Source organism: Pongo pygmaeus, chromosome 1 (genome assembly GCF_028885625.2).
Source record: "Pongo pygmaeus isolate AG05252 chromosome 1, NHGRI_mPonPyg2-v2.0_pri, whole genome shotgun sequence".
NCBI classification, from domain to species: Eukaryota; Metazoa; Chordata; class Mammalia; order Primates; family Hominidae; genus Pongo; species Pongo pygmaeus.
In genome coordinates, this window is record NC_072373.2 from 48,728,982 (window position 1) to 48,751,525 (window position 22,544).

Consider the following 22,544-nt stretch of genomic DNA (forward strand, 5'->3'; position numbering starts at 1 on the left):
ACCAGATCTCTTATCACTCTCCATATCAATCTTGCTCACTACCAAAATCAGTGGCCTTCTTTCAGTTCCTGAAACATACCAAACTCCTCTTACATCAGAGCCAGTAAGCTTACTATTTCTTTTGCCTGGAATGTTCTTTTTCCAGATCATCTGCCAGTTCCTTCAGGTATTTAGGTCTCAGTTCAAATATCAACTCAGTTGACAGGCCTTCCCTGACAGCCTCCTATGAAAAGAGCATGTTCCACTCCTTGTAGCTCCTTACTAATTTATTTTTTTCACAGCATTTACCATTTCCTGAAATTGTTACAATTTGTCTAATTGTTTTCTGGTCATCTTTACTGCTAAAATAGTAGCTCCATGAAAGCAGGGGCTTGGTCTGTCTTCTCATTACTACATCCCGTAACCAACAAGTACTTATTGAATGAGTCAAGTACTTCCTATCACACATATTATATGGTAAATAAATGTGACTCTACACTTTCAAATTCCTGAAGATGTTCCCTCCAGGAAATTCTTAGTAGGACCTTTATCATCCAGCCATGAAGTTTATTTATTTTGTGAATTATATACTAACTCAGGGTCTTCGTATTTATTCCCTCCGTCAGCAATGCGCTAGCCTCTGATCTTTGCCTAAATGGCTCCTCATCTTTCAAATCTCTGCTCAAACATAATCTCCTGTATAAGACTGCTCCTAGCCACTCTAACTATAATAAAATAACACATGATTCCTTCAGATCACTTGTATTATCCTGCTTTTACTTTCTTCATAGCTTTCACCACTCTCTAGTTACCTTTTTAATATTTGTTTACTTGTTTGCTAACCACAAACTAATAGTTTTAGCTTCAGGAAAACAATAATCAGTATTCTCACGATCCTCCAAGTATAGCAAAAGAACTTCCTGAAAAGACGGGCCCTTGGGACAGCTTGTAACACAGTGCACTTTGTAACACAGCTCATTCTAACACTCTTTTCAAACATGGAACAGTACAGGCTGAGAAGGAATCTGAGCATTGTAAAGATTTTTTTTTTTCTATTACAGAAGCTCATTTATGCAGTTACCGGAAAACAAGCAAGCAACCAAATAACAGTTACTAAAGTTTTTGTTTTAATGACCACCTATTTTATTTCACTAAATCACATCACTGACATTAATTAAAAATAATCTGCTTCACTGCTATAACCTAACAAATTGCAAAAATGGTTCCATATCATGGCAGTGTTGGGGCATCAATCTGCTCAACACTCACTGGGGTATGGATGGCCACAGACAACTGCCGTGACTGTCCACTGTTCTACAGCACTACACTGTATTGTGTAAATCAGAAAAATACGTAGTTTTAATACAAAACCTATTAAAACATCTCAACCTTGTGCTCCAATATTTTATTTTATTTTATTTTATTTTTTGAGACAGAGTCTTGCTCTGTTGCCCAGGCTGAAGTGCAGTGGCATGATCATGGCTCACTGTAGCCTTGACTTCCTGAGCTCCAGCAATCCGCCCACCTCGGTCTCCCAAAGTACTGAGATTACAAGCCTGAGCCACCGTACCAAGCCACTCCAATTATTTATATGTGTGTGTCTACTGTTAGTTTTTTAGATATTTAAACTAGGAGAACATTATTACTCCAGAATAGGCCGGGTCCCAGACACTGACGCTAACTTACCTTATAATACACCATCTATTTAAATTTATTAATCTGCAGTGAATGCATAGAAATCTTTTTATCTTTTTAAAAGATGCGGCCGGACATGGTAGCTCACACCTGTAATCTGAGCACTTGGGAGGCTGAGGCAGGCGGATCATGTGAGGTCAGGAGTTCGAGACCAGCCTGGCTAACATGGCGAAACTCCGTCTCTACTAAAAATACAAAAAAAACTAGCCGGGCATGGTGGCATGCACTTGTAGTCCCAGCTACTTGGGAGGGTGAAGCAAGAGAATCACCTGAACCTGGGAGGCAGAGGTTGCAGTGAGCCGAGATCACACCACTGCACTCCAGCCTGGGCAACAGAGGGAGACTCTGTCTCAAAATAAATAAATAAATAAAAATAAAAAATGAAAAGTCATGGTTAATATATGCTTAATTCATCTTCTATATTCATAAAAATTATTGCTGGCAGGTCTGTAATATCAGACAAGTCCCTAAGTATCTTAGCTTTTGTTACTTTGAATTGTCTCTTATGTACATAAGATTACAAACAAAAGAATATAAAACTTTCACTATTCAAAAGTGAATTATCTAATTTATGGACAAAGTTTGCAGCAACTTCTTCCCTCATACTTACAGTTGCTAGCTCTGAAAATTTGACAAATTTAAAAGGACATACATCTGAACCCAAAATATATATGGCATTTTAAGTCAAATAAAATAATTAAAAGTTTTGAATTAGGAAATAAGCTAGATATCAAAGTGGTATTTCAGGAAAATTAATCCGGCAGCAGTACACCATAGAGATTAGACAAACTTCAAGGAAGTAAGAGTACGTACAACAAATTATTTCCATAGCTCTTTTCAAACAAATAGATGCTATTGGTAATTTGAAAATGAAAATACATTTTTAAAGAAAAACATGGGTATGGTATTTAGTTTCCAGTATCAACACTGTCATTTTACCACTCTTCTCTGTAAGATAAAGCAATTTAACTACATTTGTATTTTTGATTAATTTATTTATTTTTATTTATTTTTTTGAGACACAGTCTCCCTCTGTCGCCCAGGCTGGAGTGCAGTGGCATGACCTTGGCTCACTGCAACCTCTGCCTCCTGGGCTCAAGCAATTCCCATGCCTCAGCCTCCCAAGTAGCTAGGATTACAGGCGTACGCCACCCCACTTGGCTAGTTTTTGTATGTTTAGTAAAGACGGGGTTTCGCCATGTTGTCCAGGCTGGTCTCAAACTCTTGGCCTCAAGTGATCCACCCAACTCAGCCTCCCAAAGTGCTGGGATTATAGGCATGAGTCACTGTACCCAGCCTACATTAGTATTTTTTAAATGTGGGTTTATAATCCATTCATGGGTCATGCATAAAGTCAATTTAGTTGGTCACAACCCATATTTTTTTTTCAAATAGAATCTCAAAAAAATAAAGTTACAAGGATAAGTACTTTAGTTTCTGTAATGTATGTGTAACTAGGTAAACCAGGTGTGTATCTTGAAGGAAAATGTATTCCTAACTGTGAGTCATAGTTAAGAGAATTTCAAAACTCGAGACCAGATAATTGCTAGGATCTCTTTCAGCTCTAAAACTATACTTCTGTAATGAAATCTGTCCTCAAGTGAGTAAAAGTGGTCAGTCAACAGGTGGCTTTTTATTTATTTACTGTTTAGCTACAGTTCTTTTAATGGCAGGCAACAGAATCTAACTCTGTTAAATTAGCTGTAATTTACTGAGGGAACACTAAAGCAGTTCACATAATCTAAGGAAGAGCTGAAACACTAAGCTCAGAAAGCATGGAAATTGAGCAGCTCCAGTATTGCAGCAGCAGGAGCTCACAGATTTCTCCCTAGGGCACTGCTTCTATAAGACACGGTGGTTCCAACCACCTTCCATCACTGTACAGTGATTCTCCCTCCCTTTGGGTTTCCAGTTTTCCAGAAAACAATCTAGTCAGCCCATCTTACATCTGATTTCTTAATCCTGAGATCAATCAGCAATGGCCGAAAGCAAAGTGAGAGGCATAGACACGGTCTCTGGAAAAATAACGAATTATCCACCTCCCCAATTTGCCTAAAACATCTCTTTATGACCAGAAATTAACACTTTGTTTATCAAGCCCTTATGTACCAGGCATGATACTTGGTACAATATAAAAAATATAAAATATGTTATCAATAAAGGAGAATGTATATTTTACTTAAGAATGAGATAATTTTTAATATAATCAACATTATATTAAACAATATAATGAATATGGTATTTTTCATTTCACGTGTTCTTGAAAACTTGTTACTTCAAGTTCTGTTTTTTCTAAAACAATGTAAAATTAATTCTAAATATTTTTAAATGAAAAATTACTTTGCAAAGTAAATTATTTTTGTAGATCTAAATCTTCCTGTCAGTGGTCGCTAAACAAGATATATCTCTTACATGAGAAAATAATGCTTTAGTCAGGTGACCAAAACAATCCCCTTTTCTCCCTTCTATTCCTATTCTTGGGATTCCTGCCCTGTTCCCCTCTCCCCTTCTTTGCTATCGCCTCTCAGCATTTGACATCCTACTCCATGCTCGTATTCCTGCTAGTCTTTCCAGAATCAATACATGGTATAATCCACAAGGACAGGAAAAAGGATGGCAGCAGGATGCATTTGTAGAATAAGGACTGGGTTAGAAGTAAGAAGACTGGGATCTAGCTCTGCTCTGTTACTAACTAGCCTAGCCATGTGATCATGATCTATGCATTTTTTCTTTCCACATCTCTTTCCACTAAGAACTGAGTAAGTATCTACTAAATAAACCCATCCGTAAAGTTTCCTTACTTGTGAAAAAAGAGATGGTAATAACTGCCCTATTTGCCTTCTCTGGTTATTATCAGAAAATAATAATAATAACGTATACATGCTTTACAAGCTATTAAGTACTATAGAAATAGTAGGCCAGGTGCGGTGGCTCATGCCTGTAATCCCAGCACTTTGGGAGGCTGAGGCAGGTGGATCACAAGGTCAGGAGATTGAGACCATCCTGGCTAACACAGTGAAACACCGTCTCTACCAAAAATACAAAAAAAATTAGCTGGGTGTGGTGGCGGGCACCTGTAGTCCCAGCTATTCAAGAGGCTGAGGCAAGACAATGGCGTGAACCCGGGAGGTGGAGCTTACAGTGAGCCAAGATGGCGCCACTGCACTCCAACCTGGGCGACAGACTGAGACTCCGTCTCGGAAAAAAAAAAAAATAGTAGGGGGACTTTTTGTTTTGGTTTGGGAAGGCCTCGTGGTGTAAACAGAATAAGCATGGGCTTTGGAATCAGCAGATGCAAGTTTAAATCCTAACATTATTGTTTATTACCTGTTTGACTTTGGGCAAGTTAACTCACCTTTTGGAGTCAGTTATAGATCAATTTCCTCATCGATAGGGCACAACCTATATCAAACATTACATTCATAATATTTGTAAAGTGTACTCAATTTTCCTCATCCCTCATGTCATCCCTACAATTCTGTACCTTCGGTCCTATCCCGTTTCCACACTCACTTTTTTAATCCCACACCTCACATCTTCCAAGACATGATAGGGGAGAATCATCTATCTACTTGATCACTGCAGTGTTATGATATATATTGCTTTCCGTCTACAGTTCCTGGTTCATAACTTCTAAAGACCTTGTTATAGTCTTTCATTATAATCATGGGTGTGTTAGGCCTCAGGAAACAGAATCTCCTGCCCTCCTTTCACCTGACCCAAGGCAGGAATCTAATCATCTCCTGCCTTTCTGATTGTGGGTCTTAAGACCCTCTATGAGACAGTCCCACCCTATACCCTGGGAAAAGGGATGCCAAGATTATAAAGCTTCAAAAAAACTGAGAAGAGGATTCAGGGAGCTTCTGGACAGCTAAGCACAGGGAGGTTCCTGGAGGGTGGCGCACCCTTTCTCCCATACCTTGCCCTAAACGTGTCTTCATCTGTATCCTTTGCAATATCCCTTATAATAAACCAGTAAATGTAGGTAAGAGTTTCCCTGAGTTCTGTGAGTTGCTCCGGCAAATTAACTGAACCCAAAGAGGGGGTCATGGGAACCCCAACTTGAAGCCGATCAGTGAGAAGTACCAGAGGCCTGGACTTGTGACTGGTGTGGTGGTGGGGTAGTCTTGGGGACTAAGCCCTCAACCTGTGGGATCTGACACTGATCTGATACTATCTCCAGGTAGATAATGTTGGAACTGAATTAGAGGACACCCCACTGGTGTCCGTTGCTTGGAGTGTGGGGAAAAATTCTTTTCAACTCTTTTTCTAAGAAGAAGAGAAACTTAGTATGAGTCTTACAGAACAGCCTTTATCTTTCTCATCAAAAATAGCAAGTTTAGCAATATCAGCTCAAGACTTCAAACTTATAAAGCTGTTCCTTTACTTGTTTTTGTCATTTACCACTATTAGGTAAAAAATACAAGAGTTCAAAAGCACTAGGAGCAACACAGGATGGGGAAGGGAACATTTAGACCCCGAGGCTCCCAAAGGAACAGAGTGAAAACCAAGGAGCTAGTTTTTCCCACCTTCCAGTATTTAACTACTGATTAATTAATTAGAGTTGACATAATGGATAAAATACTTTTTGCCAGCCCTGTTCTGGTTTCTCTTCCTAATCTCCCAATTCTTGATAAATCAAGGTATTATCTCAATCCTACCTTAACGAGGTCTCTCCAGCCAGGCACAGTGGCTCATGCCTGTAATCCCCTGCACTTTGAGAGGCCAGGGTGGGTGGATCACGAGGTCAGGAGATCGAGACCATCCTGGCTAACATGATGAAACCCCATCTCTACTAAAAATACAAAAATTAGCCGGGCGTGGTGGCACATGCCTGTAGTCCCAGCTACTTGGGAGGCTGAGGCAGGAGAATCGCTTGAACCTGGGAGGTGGAGGTTGCAGTGAGCCGAGATCGCGCCACTGCACTCCAGCCTGGTGACAGAGCAAGACTCCGTCTCAAAAAAACAAAACAAAACAAACAAACAAAAACAACAACAACAACAACAAAAAAGTCTCTCCCACTCAACCCTACTAATAAATCTTCACGGCCTGCACCTTAGTTCAGGCCTCCAGCTATTTCAACAGCCTCCTAAGTGGTATCTCTTCTACAATACACCACAGTGACTTTCTGAAACACAAATCTGATGATACCTTCTCTGGCTTAAAACCCTACACTAGGGTTCCCATCACTTCCAGGACAGCGTAAACACTTGGCATAGCATAAAACGTCATTCATGCCCTGTCCCTATCTAACTCTGTGATCTCGTTTCTTATCACCCCTCAAAAGGCAGCTAGTGCTAACGCTACAACCAAGCTGCTTCCTTTGACCTGAGGGTACACCATGCTCTCACACTCCCTTTTAACATCCCATTATACTCCCATATACAATACCGTACAACACAGCCTTCATTTCTCTACATGGTAAATTCCTCCGCATCCTTCAAAATTCAGTTTAAGTGTAGTACAGAGTTTGGTGCCTTTACACTCCTAAAACATTGGACAGTTTTCTATAAGCCACCGCTAGAAAGTGAGACACTGAAGAACATGAAACTCTTTGTAATCATGGTAGAAAATACAAAGGACAATGCAGAAGTTCCTTAAATAAATTAATAAACGGTCTGACAATTCAGTTTTATTAAAAAGAGTCTTTGTGAGATCATCTAATAAGGTAAGTACCATTCATCAAGTTATTTCTATGAGAAAGTAAACTTGGGGCTCCAAATAAATGATCACAAATAAAGAGTTACTCTAACATGATAAACATGGTTGTAAGGTATCAAAAGATATTGTGAATTTGTAACAGAGGTATAGATGTTACCTAGAAATAATGGAATCCAAATTAGGTACATGAGTAGTAAACAGAAAATTGAGTTCTAGCACTGTGCATGAAGAAGAAAACCCTGTTCAACAACATCTATGAGAATGTAATTAATTTTTCAAAGACAGGTTTGGCTTATAAATTTGCAAGCCACTCATATACAAGGGTGACCAGAAATTAATGTCTTCTCACCTACTATTACAATACTACATTTATATAATCCTCTTCTTAAACAGCGAAAGGATTTTTTTAACAAGCCTCTACACGAGTAAATTACACTTGAGTTCCAACAGATGGTGACACAATGGAAATTCATAAGCATAGTTGCCAAATAAGACCAATATGTTAAAAAAAAAAAAAAAGAGGGACGACACAGAGTTCCTGGGATCAGCTTCTCTGTTCTCAATACATTTTGTGTATCCAGCAAAAATAATGGTAACTAGAGAATTATTCGGCATATTCTTTTTTTTTTTTTTTTTTGAGATGGAGTCTCACTCTGTTGCCCAGGCTGGAGTGCAGTGGCGCAATCTCAGCTCACTGCAATCTCTGCCTCCCAGGTTCAAGCAATTCTCTCACCTCAGCCTCCCAAGTAGCTGGTATTACAGGCATGTGCCAAGTAGCTGATATTACAGGCATGTGCCACCACGCCCAGCTAAATTTTTTTTGTATTTTTAGTAGAGATGGGGTTTCACCATGTTGGCCAGGCTGGTCTCAAACCCCTGACCTCAGGTGATCCACCCGCCTTGGCCTCCCAAAGTGCTGGAATTACAGGCATGAGCCACTGCACGCTGCCTGCATATTCTTAAATACTGTATCAATTAACTCATGTCCACCTAGACTCTGTCACAACTCTACTTCATCCCCTGTCAGCAGTCATTCTACTTAACTGCTATAATTACTCCTAAGGTACATGGAATTAACATAACCTTTAAGACACAGAGTGGGTAAATGGAACAGAGAGGGGAAATTACTTTGAAAAGAAACCTAGGCAAGTTACCAAGATTTCAAACAAACCACCAGGCAGAGTTCCAGGTGGTACACCATTTCTATTTCCTTCCACCTCACTACTTCCCATCTACCTATTCCCTAGGCAAAGACAAAAATACAATTTAGTGGTTAAGAACATAGGATTTATCCTGTTATCATGTAAAAGAGAAGTAAAATAAGAAAAAAAAAAAAAAAGAAAAAGAATTTGGGATTCACAGTTAAAGCAGAGACGTTCAGAATCCTGCCTTCACTACTTACTATACTTGCTCTGTGACCTTAGTTATGTTCTCAAAGCCTCAGTTTCTTCGTCAATAGAACAGGGATGATCCTTTCCTCTTAAGAGTTGTTGTAAGAATTAAATTATGTAAGAGTGTTAAAGTGTAAGCACACTGCCTGGCACACAGTAAACCAAATGAAAAGAGCTACCTGATAGGCCAGGTGGTAATCCCAGCTCACACCTGTAATCCCAGCATAGCCCAGGAGTTTGAGATCAGCCTGGGCAACATAGGGAGACCCTGTCTCTACAAAAATAATTTAAAAAAATATTAGCCAGGTGGGGTGGTGCACATCTGCAGACCCAGCTACCCAGGAGGTTGAGGTGGGAGGGTCACCTGAGCCCTGCAGGTTGAGGCTACAGTGAGTTGTGATCGCGCCACTACACTCCAGCCTGGGAAACAGAGTGAGATCCTGTCTCAGAAAAATAAAAAAATAAAAAATAAATAAAAAAAAAGAGCTACTTGATAGTCTCATAAATAAACAATAGATAAAATCTGAGAATTAATAGACTGCAATAATTATTTAAACTAAGCTGACAGTATAGCGGTTCAGTTCGCAATGTTTCCAAGTGTTTTGCAATATAGTATGAAAATCTATTCCATGATTCTGTAACCCATAGAAAGTTAAAAATCCTTAACTCAGACTTACAGCCTCCTCATGATCTAACTTACAGACTCTTCATGATCTAGCTCTAAATTATTTTTAGCCTCATCTGACATTTATCCCTCCATGCAGTCAATATTTTAATTTGTAATACTTAACATACCTTCACAGTTCAATGAGTCAAACAATTCCTTCAACCCAGTTACTACTCTCATCCCATCCCTTTTCCCAACTACTGAAATCCCATTTATCATTCTACCCTATGATGCCTTCCCTGATCCTCCCTAATAGAGATGATCACATCCACCTCTAAGATCTCAGTATCTATTGCTTAAAGTTAGAACACTTATTTCATACTGTCTAGTTTTTTTTCCCAGTTTTCTTCCTCATTAGATTTTTAGTTCAAACATCATTCAAGCGGAGATGTCAGTGGTCAGCTGGATACATAGAACATAAAATATAGCTGGGTGCGATGGCTCACACCTGTAATCCCAGCACTTTGGGAGGCCAAGGTGAGTGGATCACAAGGTCAGGAGCTCAAGACCAGCCTGGCCAACATGGTGAAACCCCATCTCTACTAAAAATACAAAAATTAGCTGGGCATGGTGGCGCACCTGTAATCCCAGCTACTTGGGAGGCTGAGGCAGGAGAATCGCTTGAACTCAGGAGGCGGAGGTTGCAATGAGCTGAAATTGCGCCATTGCACTCCAGCTTGGGCAACAAGAGCAAAATTCAGTCTCAAAAAAATAAGTAAATAAAAAATAAAAAATAAAAAAGAAGTATGACTAAGGCAAGTTTGACTGAGAGGCAGATTGTATTATTAATTTTGGGGTGGAGATTGAGAGAAATGTTTTTGTTTTGAGAAGTTATGTTGAGCTTTTCTGTTTTTTTTGTTTTTTTTTGAGATGGAGTCTCACTCTGTTGCCCAGGCTGGAGTGCAACGGTGCAATCTCGGCTGACTGCAACCTCCTTCTCCCGGTTTCAAGCGATTCTCCTGCCTCAACCTCCTGTGTAGCTGGGATTACAGGCGCCTGCCATCACGCCCAGCTAATTTCTGTATTTTTAGTAGAGATGGGGTTTCACTATGTTGGCCAGGCTGGTCTCAAACTCCTCACCTCAGGTGATCCACCCACCTCAGCCTCCCAAAGTGCTGGGATTACAGGTATGTGCCACCGCGCCCAGCCACATCTTTTCTTTTTGAAGACTGATTACTAAAAGGAACTACAGAAAAGATACCTTAAAGCTTTGAATTGCCATTTATGGGATATTTGGAATTTAACCATTTAGAGAGGTCTTCAATATTGACTCTTATTTCCTATGTCTGCTTAAAGGCTAAATGCAGGATACTTATTTCTCTTTAACAATTTAACTATCAGAAATATTTAGTATGCATACAAGGCATGTTATTTCAGATAATGATAATTTCTATTTGAATTTAAATTTCTTCTCTACATTTTAAATTTTAAAACAGTAAAATCATATACAAATGTTAATAGTGCAGAAATATATCAAATAAGACATGAAAGTTACCATTTATTTCTCCAATCCTATTTAATCCCATTTCACAGAAGAAACCAAAGTTAACAGTCTGGTGTAAATTCTTCTAAAGATTACTGTCTTCATATATATTATTTCACGGGGAATTTTTATACTGAGACTTTGATGAAAAAGAATTAGTACTAACATTATTTCTTGAAAAATTAGGATGATACTTTTGCTACCACCACACTTTTTTTCCCCCCCAAAAGGCTGGCATACAGAAATAAAATATCCCAAATTTAAGATAATTTAGAAGTGGAAGTGGGGGGGCAATACATTCAGTGCAATTAAACATACTATTTTTCATGATACTTCCCAAAAAGCAGGGGAAAAAAACTGATAATTTACATTAACTCTTACTTTACTCTTTAAAAAAATAGTTTCTTTTTTTTTTTTTGAGATGGAGTCTTGCTCTTGTCACCTGGGCTGGAGTACAATGGCGCAATCTCGGCTCACTGCAACCTCCACCTCCCAGGTTCAAGCGATTCTCCTGCCTCAGCCTCCCAAGTAGCTGGGGTTACAGGTGCCTGCCATCACACCTGGCTAATTTTTGTATTTTTAGTAGAGATGGGGTTTCGCCATGTTGGCCAGGCTGGTCTCGAACTCCTGGCCTCATGATCCACCCTCCTTGGCCTCCTAAAGTGCTGGGATTACAGGCGTGAGCCACCACACCTGGCCAAAAACATAGTTTCTTAAGGAACAACTTTTTACTAGTAATCTGAGAAATTTTCTCACGCAGGTTTCAGGAAAATAGTTACATTAAATATCATCAATCAAAATGCCAAAGCAACTGGAAAACTTTAAATCAAATTGTGATAAAAGTTGAAAGTATACAATTAAAACATAGGTTGGTAAATGTGAAACTGCAAAGGGTTAAGATGATGTAGGTCAAATATGAAGTTCTCAAGTTCTTTGGTTTGTTGGTTTTTGAGACAAAGTCTCACTTTGTCGCCCAGTCTGGAGTGCAGTAGCAGAATCTCGGCTAACTGCAACTTCTACCTCCTGGGTTCAAGAGATTCTCCTGCCTCTGCCTCCCAAGTAACTGGGACTACAGGCGCGCACTACCACGCCTGGCTAATTTTTGTATTTTCAGTAGAGATGGGGTTTCGCCATGTTAGCCAGGCTACTCTCGAACTCCTGACCTCAGGTGATCCGCTAGCCTTTGCCTCCCAAAATGCTGGGATTACAGGCGTGAGCCACCATGCCCAGCCTGAAGTTCTCAAGTTCTAACAATCCACAAATAGAAGTTAGAAGCAGAGATAAAGATTCTATGTTGGCCGTGCCGTGCGCCTGTAATCTCAGCATACTGAGAGGCTGAGGTGGGAGGATCACTTGAAGTCAGGAGTTCAAGACCAGCCTGGCCAACATGGTGAAACCCAGCCTCTACTAAAAATACAAAAATTAGCTGGGCATGGTGATGCACGCCTGTAATCTCAGCTACTTGGGAGGCTGAGGCACAAGAATTGCTTGAACCCAGAAGGTGGAGGTTGCTGTGAGCCGAGATCACACCACTGCACTCCAGCCTGGGCAACAGAGTGAGCCTCCATCTAAGAAAAACAAACCAAAAAAAAGATTCTATGTCATTTAAACTACATTCCTTAAATATTATTAAAATACATTCAAAGCTATCAGCGGGATCAATAAAGTGTGCAAGAAACCTGAGTAACACAATCAGCAGTCTATCAAACCTCTCATTTTAAAATTAATTGTCCAAGTATTTCACACATACAAACTACACTGCAAAAAAAATGTAGAAAACATGTTAAATTTGTTTCATTCTTATTAGAGGATGTAAAATAGACACTCTAAGGATAAGTAGGTTACCTATGACATATATATCTGTATCTGAAAGAACAGCAACTAAACAAACACCACTTCACAAAGTCATGGATGTGCTTTCTAACTATCCACTTGGCCTTCAAACAATGAAAGCAGAAGTATTCAAAAGCTGGAGTGTCCAACTAGGGGAATGATTCTGGGGCAGATGAATATGAGACACTGATAAGGACACCTAAGTAGATTCTGCTTGTCCCTGGTATGGGCAAACTGTTCACATATGGTATGTATGCAAAGCAGGTATGCCAAAGTCAGAGGGTAACTATAAGGTGATTTTGGAGCCATTAATGAAAGATGACAATCTCATACTGGATAATCAATATTCTAGTCATTGTTAATAACTATATTGTAAATCTATAACTAAATTCCATTAACTAATCAACACATTATTTTCCATTACTTAGAAATATTAAAAGAGTTACTTTAAAGAAGGAAAAAAACCAGAAAACAAAAAAGGTCATCACCTCATTTAGTAATAGATTTTATAAACTAATTTTTTTGTTCATCTTCCTAAATTTTGTAACTTCATAAATTTTATAATATACTTTTCTACATATACACCTTACCTTCCTCCCAAGCAAAACTCTACTCTTTGATTTAATCGAGTATGGAAAAACCACTTTTGTTTTTAATACCATTCTTGGTGATGCCCACATTTTGTGAAACTCAAGCTAAAGCAGTACAATGGACTGAACCAGCATACAATGAACTTAAACATTTAGATTTATGTCTCCTGAGACTGCCTATGAGAGAGTTCCTGCATGATGGTCCCAGGCCAGCTTAGAGGCCTTCTGTGTGTATTTTCTACAAGAATGAGTTCAAAGCTATTAAATAAACGAAAATATCTGATATGCAGAAATTTACCAAGAAGTTATTCAAGTAAGTAAATGAGCTTTTTTTTTTTTCTTTTTCTTTTTTTTGAGACAGAGTTTCGCTCTTATTCCCAGGCTGGAGTGCAGTGGCATGATCTCAGCTCACCATAACCTCCACCCGAGTTCAAGCGATTCTCCCACCTCAGCCTCCCAAGTAACTGGGATTACAGGCATGCACCACCATGCCCGGCTAATTTTGCATTTTTAGTAGAGACAGGCTTTCTCCGTGTTGGTAAGGCTGGTCTTGAACTCCCGACCTCAGGTGATCCGCCCGCCTCGGCCTCCCAAAGTGCTGGGATTACAGGCATGAGCCACCGGGCCCGGCCATAAATGAGCACTTATTAATTTCAACTCTTTTCTAATGATTAAGGTCAAGGATGCATTTTCCATCTCTTCTAGCCAGTCTCTACAATGGAAAAAATAAAAGTTTTCAATTAAGATTACATTAAGTTAGTTGGAAATTATGTTGTTGTTTCTCCAAGGTATTAGATGGCACCAAACATTCCAAAATCGTTAAAATCTTCCTTCATTTGGAAACAAGGTTAAGAAAAAGATGAGTTTTAAACTCTAGGCAAAAAGACAATCCAATTTCAAAACATTTCCCTCTGTTTTACAGTATATCATTCACACTCAAAAGTACACACTTCAAACTTAAAATAATCTTGGGTATATAAAGACTCACCATCTGTATGGGTTTCTTGTGGAGATCTCGTTCAGTTACCAATTTTTCCTGGTCAGTGACATAAAGACCTTTCTGTGCTAAAGCCTGGATTACAGCATCATGGCCCAAAAGGGGTTTTGCAGCATCACTCTTGAGAATGAGACTCCCAGCACGACAGTATAGTTCAGCCGATAGAAGCAAATTAACAACAGGTGGTTTGATGTGTTCCTGGTCATACTGATCTGTGTAAAATGGTTCTCGAAGTTCCTCTGGCACATTTTCTATAAAGATTAATGGAAAAAATTCTCTTACAAGATTTTTATAAAAGAAACATAGAATTTAATTAATAATTATTATTTATGTCATAGAATTTAAGATTCCCTCTAAAAATATAGCAATAACCCTTTAACTGAAAAGATGATTCATTAAACCTTGACATATAATCTGGAATGAGACAAAGTACAAATTTCCTTTACAGAAGATATTTTCTGAGTATATTCCAAAAAAGGACTACAAGACAAGGAGAAAAGTTTTCTGAGTCTAGTGGCTCTTGGGAAAGTATTCCCACATTCATAGTCAAATCTACAGAACGAACTATAAGATTCCTAAAAACTAATTTCAGTGATGCTCCTCACAGGCAAGGGGTCAACATGGAAATGCACCACAGTAGGTATTTCAGGGGACTGCTAGTCCTTGCCACCTGAGAATACAAAATTATCTGCCCAGTTTTACAGCTAATGAGCTGCAGAATAGAGACTGCCTAACTTATTCTATCTTTGCCTCAAGACCCCTGCCGACTCTCCCTTCATGCTTAGCCTGCTGACACTACTGAAAAAGAATTATAGCAATTGTTTAGGAGAGAGCTACTCTTAAAAATCCCTTACACTAGAAAACCACTGATATTGCCACATTACCACTGACCACTCCCCATCCTACCTGAAAAAAGACTTCCTGGGCACCCAACTGACAAGTTCGACTAAAACATAACTAGTAGTTTAGAAATGGGAGATGGGAAGGAAACCAAAATCTCCTCCAAAGTTTCTCTTTCCTGCTAGCCACTACCCTTTAAGAATGCCAAGTCCCACTCTTCCAATGTCCACTCCCACTCTCCCAATGTCTGCTCCCAAATCACCTTAAGCAAAGGCATTTGTATTTGACGGCAGCAAAATTACCAAAACAAACGAGAGAAACAAAATACTTCTCATTGTTTTACAAGTTTTCTTGCCTATTCCACCCTGTATCTTTCCTCCTCCTCTCCGTTTCTCACCTGGGCTCTATGCCTCTCATTGAAGCAGGACAAGGATGAGGTATGTCCCCCAGAGGTGGGGCTTCTGAGTTAGAGGTTAACATGGAACTGCAATTATAGAACCTGACAGCTCTGTCCTGAGACCTAGCCAGTCCCTCACCTGCCTCCTCTCTAGAAAGTGAGATTCTGAAGCCAGCCATCCCATCACTGATCTTAGCTGTTTCCTGAATAGGCAACTTTAATATAAGCTCAATAATGCCACAGTACTAACCAAAACTGGTACTTTGAAAAATTTGTAGCCGGGCACGGTGGCTCACGCCTGTAATCCCAGCACTTTGGGAAGCCGAGGCGGGTGGATCATGAGGTCAAGAGATCGAGACCATCCTGGCTAACACGGTGAAACTCCGTCTCTACTACAAATACAAAAAATTAGCCAGGTGTGGCGGCACGTGCCTGTAGTCCCAGCTACTCAGGAGGCTGAGGCAGGAGAATCGCTTGAACCCGGGAGGCAGAGCTTACAGTGAGCTGAGATGGCACCACTGCACTCCGGCCTGGGTGACAGAGCGAGACTCTGTCTCAAAAAAAAAAAAAAAAAGAAAAATTTGTTCACAAAGCATTAATATACTCCTTAGCAATTTTCACCTTAAAGTTTTTTAAAAAGTTCCTATTTAGAAAAATATCTTCACACAATATTGTAATAATTATTGCATGTTCATTTTCTATACCAGCATGGTTCTAAGGAATTCAAGGAATCAGAAATAACCCTCATCCTCAAGGAGCCAGTAATTTACAAAACTCTAAACAGACAGAGAGGTAGAGTTAAGCAATTCAGAAATTAGAGACAATACTAAGCAGGAAATTATTAAGCACCAAATGAAAGAAATAAACAATTAAGTACTTAGAGTTCAGAAGTGGGAGCATCACAATGGGGGGACACAACTTCATCTTTAAAAAAAATTGAGGCCGGGCGCGGTGGCTCATGCCTGTAATCCCCGCACTTTGGGAGGCCGAGGCGCGCAGATTACCTGAGGTCAGGAGATCGAGACCATCTGGCTAACACGGTGAAAACCCATCTCTACTAAAAATACAAAAAATTAGCTGGGTGTCATGGCGGGCGCCTGTAGTCCCAGCTATTCAGGAGACTGAGGCAGGAGAATGGCGTGAATCTGGGAGGCGGAGATTGCAGTGAGCCGAGATCGCACCACTGCACTCCAGCCTGGGTAACAGAGCGAGACTCTGTCTCAAAAAAAAAAAAAAAAAAAAGGAATAGGCGGGGCACGGTGGCTCAAACCTGTAATCCCAGCACTTTGGGAGGCCGAAGCGGGCAGATCACCTGAGGTCAGGAGTTCCAGACCTGCCTGACCAATATGATGAAACCCCTCTCTACTAAAAATACAAAATTAGCTAGGCATGGTGGCAGGTGCCTGTAATCCCAGCTACTTGGGAGGTTGAGACAGTAGAATCGCTTGAACCTGGGAGGCAGAGGTTGCAGTGAGCGAGATCGTGCCACTGCACTCCAGCTTGGGCAACAAGAGTGAAACTCTATCTCAAAAAAAAAGAATAGCAGGAATCGGCAGAATCTTAGAAAAAAAAAGAGCCTTTCTAAACATAAGGAGGGGAGGAGAGAAAAAGCAGGGAAAAAAGATGTGAAAAGACACCAAATTGAACAATCTGGGTGGAGAGAAGAGTTCATGTGGGAAAGCAGTAAGAGGCAAAGCTGGAATGGGAGAGGCTGGTGATGAGGACTTGAAAGAAATATTCATCTTTTAAACACGAGGCCTTTGTAATTAGCTAACAAGGAGGTGCTGACAGTTTTACAGCACAGTGTCACATTAAGACTGACATTTTGGAACAATCTGGTATTTAATATTGATGGCCATAAAAATCAGAGATAGAAGATTACCATATAGATACAAGGAAATGAAGTTCAAAGGCAGTAGTGAAAACAGAAAGTACAGGACATAAGAGACTAACTGCTAAAGACAAACAAAAAGTACCCAGGAACACAGCAAAGAGAGAGGGTCAAGATGGAAATCAATAATAAGCCTGCGTTACAAGGGAAACAGTGATATCATTAATAGAAAAATGAAAATCAGAGGCAGCACCAATTCTAAAAGCAAGATCAAAAACTCAGTTTTAGACATATTGAGTTTGAAACAATAGCAAAAATATCCAAGTGGAAATATCCAATAAGCAGCTGGAGATATAGGACTCTGGAAAGAGGTCAAGAGTGGATGTATCAATTTGGGATTTTGGTGACATCTAAAAATATCATCCTCATTTAATAATTGAAAACACTTTCCTTTCTTCGTAGATGCATTACCCAGTAGTGAGCCAGCTTTAAATTTAATATAGCTGCCTCAGCGTGATGGTGAAGTTCAGTTTTAAATTGCAGAATATAGTGCTGGTATTCATTTACACTTTAGTATTGTAGGAAATAAACAGAAACTATTAGTAGAACAGCTGTAAAAGGAAAATTATTTGATTTTAAGATAACTATTATAAAATGTATAAATAATGGATTTTTATTTCCTGTATCAATAAAAAAATGGCTAATATAGGTTATTTGGCATCTAAATATTAGCTATGAAAAGTAAATGCTCATTATCAGGATTACAAATTTATCTATCATACCTATATATCCACCTAGCATTTACTTACTGCTTTTACATCCATTTTCATATATGACCTTTATAACATCTTGTCAGACACAGTCCTAAACATGCATTCTGTCATTTAATTCTGACAACCCTCTTACCTTATTTTACAGATAAAGAACTCAAGAAAGGACATCTTGCCCAGGGGCACATAGCTGATAAGCACAGAATTATAGCTCTACACCATCTTGCTAAACAGGCTCAAACATAATAATGATTTGCTAAGATCAAAAGGGTGGAAGGTGGAAGACAAGAGTCCAGGGGTTGCTTCCATTTCATTAAAATATACCCACTAACCTAAGTTGTGAAAGTGTAAGTTTTAAAAAGACCCCAATGCAAGGAAAAGGGAAAGGATCCATAGCTAATCAAAGACTGTTTCAAGAATACAACAAAAATAGATTTTTCAGCCCTCAAGAGAATGTAAAACTTCATACTGAATATAAAATAGGTCATTTTAAAAACAAGTCTTCAAGAGCTAAATATACTTAAGAGAAGACTTCAAAAGTGTCTATCATTTTACCAATGGTATAAAACTATTATTTTTTTTAAAGTTTGGAATTGTACCACATTAAAAAAAATGAACTGAAACAGCATATTAAAAAATAAACAGCAAAATCAAAGATAAGAGATTTCACTCTGTCCCTAACCTCCAGAACACAAAAAGTAAGAAATTAATACTGACAGAACGGCTGAATGAAATACCACTGCTAGAATTGCAAAGGATACGAGATGAGTTTTTCTTGTATACCGTGACTTAAGCAGAACATAATTTAATCATGTTACTGTAAGTCCTGACTAGACTTAAGTTTTGAAATTAACATCCACCTGAAATGCTTGAGGTACAGGTAGAGGGAGCAGAGACAGTATTACTCAAGGCAATTTTCTATAAATCTGGGTTAGCTACCAGTTTCATCCACATTCCAGCAAGTGACACAGATTCACTAAAAGCAATAAAGGGGCAGGAAGCAGGAGGGGAGTACATTTTAGAAATATCATCACACTAAATCATAGGAATGCCACCTTATTTTCCAAATCTAAAAAATAGTTTCTAAGGTAATAACTATTACAGAACTTCTAAGTTTCAAAGAACTCCAATTAAAAGCAAGCCACAGAATCTGAACTTGAAATTAACCAAAAGACATAAAGATGATCAATAACATTTAAAACTTCATAGTACCAGTAATTAAAGTTATCAAAATGGCAAACAAAAAAAAAAGTTTAGACCCACTGTTGACAAGGATGTACTGATATGAATAATATATGACCAAAGGGCAAGGATCATGTCTTCCTCATTTACCATGATATGAATCTCTAGGGCCTAACTCGCGCCTGGTACATGGTAAGGAAAGATTTGATGAATAAATAAAAATGTTATTAAAAAAAATTCTAGTCACTAGCCTTTTCTTGAAAGTACTCCCAGGTTTCAAATTTCCCCCTCAAGTTTACTACCTGATTCTGTGCTAGTAATCATTATTTACTCCTTGTACATGCTTTGAGAAACTTTAGTTTTCTCTGGGCCACACTTAATTTCTGTGATAGCAATCTCTCTCAAAACCAAATAGGTTTTCAGTTTACCTACATTCACTACCTACATCCATTCTGAAATTTGGTAAAAATTTGGGCTTTGAGAAAGTATAGGCTTTAGATTTTAAAAGAATCGGTTGAGTCCTAATTTTACCACTTGCTTTTTTTCTTTTCTTTTTTTCTTTGAGAAAGAGTCTCACTCTGTCGCCCAGGCTGGAGTGCAGTGATGTGATCTCGACTCACTGCAACCTCCACCTCCTGGGTTCGGGCAATTCTTGTGCCTCAGCCTCCCGAGTAGCTGGGATTACAGGTATGTGCCACCATACCCAGCTAATTTTTGTATTTTTAGTAGAGATGGGGTTTCACTATGTTGGCCAGATTGATCTTGGACTCCTGACCTCAGATGATCTGCCCGCCTTGGCCTCCCAAAGTGCTGGGATTACAGGCACCAGCCACCATGCCCGGCCCAGCCATTTACTTGATGGGATCTTGAGTTCAGTAACTAACTTCTCTGAGTTTTAGTGTCTCCATATTCCACAAATGTGCTGCCTACTCCTACTCTGACCTCAGCTTCCTCCACTTTCCCCAGGCCACTATGTTCCAAACACCCAACTCTTCCTGTTGCTAGAATATGCCAGGTTCAGACCTTTCAGCCCACGCACTAGAGGCCTTCTGCCTCTAATGTTCCTCCCCTTAACCGAATGAATGGTTGGCTCTTTCCATTCAGATCTCAGTTAAATGTAACCTCCTCAAACACACTTTCCCTGACCACCCAGTCACTCATTGTAGTTTAATTCTCTAGATAACAACTATTACTATCCCATAATATTTTATTTCTACCTCCTCTCACTATAAGGTACCTCAAGGAGAGCAAGATACTTATCTGGCCTGTGTCACTAGTACCTGGAACTGCATCTGAAACAAAGTACACACTCAAATATTTACCAAAAGACTGTACGGTGCCTACACATAGAGCCTTGCCTTCCAAGAAGGTACCAACTAAAAGTTAGCTCCCTCCTGCCCTCTACATTATTACCAAATAGCATGGTAAGTGTGGTGCAGCATTCCTGAGCTTAAATTATCACCTCCACTCCTCCCATTACCCTATAAGGCCAAAGCACCTCTTCTGAGCTCCAGATCTTTATAAGCCATCAGCCTACTCAGCTCTTCACTTGGGTGTCACAAAGAAACCTAGCTCAAAACGGGAGCCAGGTTTCTCAGTGACCAGGGGAGTTACAAATATGGAAAAGGGAAAAACTAGAATAAACTCTGTGGTGCTGGTTGAAATGGGAAGTGTCATTATAAATACATGATGTTTCAGATATATATCTCTTTATATATATGGATAGCAAAAGAAATAGATTGAGCTATACACTATGTATATATGTGTGTGTTTACTATCTGTCTGCTAAATAACACTGTTAGCAATAAGCCTAGCAGCTGTATCTTGGTTTCTAATACCTTCCCCACCAAAAGCAACAGGGCTCCTTGAAGAAATGTTTCCAGGTGTGGAGCAGGGAAAGTACAAGATATGCTTAGAACATTTTTGTTGTGGTATGTGCCAGAAAGTAAGGAAATGCTAACAAATAATGGAGCCATGTCAAAAGAACACAGGATCCAGATGGAAAGGGATGCCATTGGCTAAAACTGGGAAAACATCAACATCAGAATACATAATAAAGAATTATAACCCACTGAATAAAACACGCATCAATGAGTCTATCCTGACACAAATAAATAATACATTAAAAAAGCTCTTTCGGCCAGGCGCGGTGGCTCACGCCTGTAATCCCAGCACTTTGGGAGGCCGAGGTGGGCGGATCACAAGGTAGGAGATAGAGACCGTCCTGGCTAACATGGTGAAACCCCGTCTCCACTAAATATACAAAAAATTAGCTGGGCCTGGTGGCAGGTGCCTGTAGTCCCACCTACTCAGGAGGCTGAGGCAGGAGAATGGCATGAACCCAGGAGGCAGAGCTTGCACTGAGCCGAGGTCGCGCCACTGCACTCCAGCCTGGGTGACAGAGCCAGACTTTGTCTCAAAAAAAAAAAAAAAAAAAAAAAAAAAAAGCAGCTCTTTCTTGTGGTAGAGTAATACCAAAAAACAAATGGAAAAAAAGGATAGTAATCAACAGCAATAATCGGTTCAGGCAAGATCATTATTGGATTCTAAAATGGCGGGTAACAGTTTAATGAACAGGATATTTTGAATTACCTCCCTACAAATTGCTTATTAATTTAAAGTGGAAAAAAAATTTTATAATAGAGAAAACTACAGATACCACTTTGACCAGGTAATCAAAGTTAACATCACCTATACTGGAACAAACATTATGTGTCCCCTGATATGATTTACTGAGAATACAACATCTCTTCTGCAGTAGTCTACCAGGCTTCTATAACTTGAACTTTATCAAACTTGAATAAAGAAACCTTAAACAAATCCAAATTTAGAGACATTCTATAAAATAACAGGCCTATTGTTTTTATAAGATTAAAAACTACATTTGAATAAAGGAAAAAAATCCACATAATGCTCAGACATTTTGCAGGTACTGGGAAGGAAGACTTCTCACGCCTCCCCTGCCTTCCTGGCATCACTGTGTATGAGGGAGTATGTAAGCTGTTCTGATCTTGGAAGAAATGGGGGTAAGGAGACTTTCATCTGTCTGAATATCTTTGCTCTGGGGCTGCCTGGCTGCCACGTGATTTGTCGCTGGGTACCTCTCGGGCACCCCTGCCCAAGTCTTCTGTGGAATGCAGGGATGGTACTGTGCAGAGAGGCAACAGGGCACATCTGCTGACAGAGAGACAACTGGTGGTTGTGGTAGTGGCAGTGACAAGCAAGAGG

The 22,544-nt window shown here is 39.5% G+C and overlaps 1 protein-coding gene across 4 annotated transcripts in view; it reads right to left on the reverse strand.

Moving 5' to 3' along the window:
- Positions 1 to 22,544, reverse strand: part of CAMSAP2 (calmodulin regulated spectrin associated protein family member 2) — a 128,268-nt gene that overhangs the window by 91,932 nt on the left and 13,792 nt on the right. For all 4 annotated transcript variants that reach the window (XM_054462981.2, XM_054462964.2, XM_054462973.2 and 1 more), the window contains exon 2: positions 14,288 to 14,547. In XM_054462981.2, coding sequence (XP_054318956.1) covers positions 14,288 to 14,547 — 260 coding nt within the window. The remainder of the gene's footprint in view (positions 1 to 14,287; positions 14,548 to 22,544) is intronic.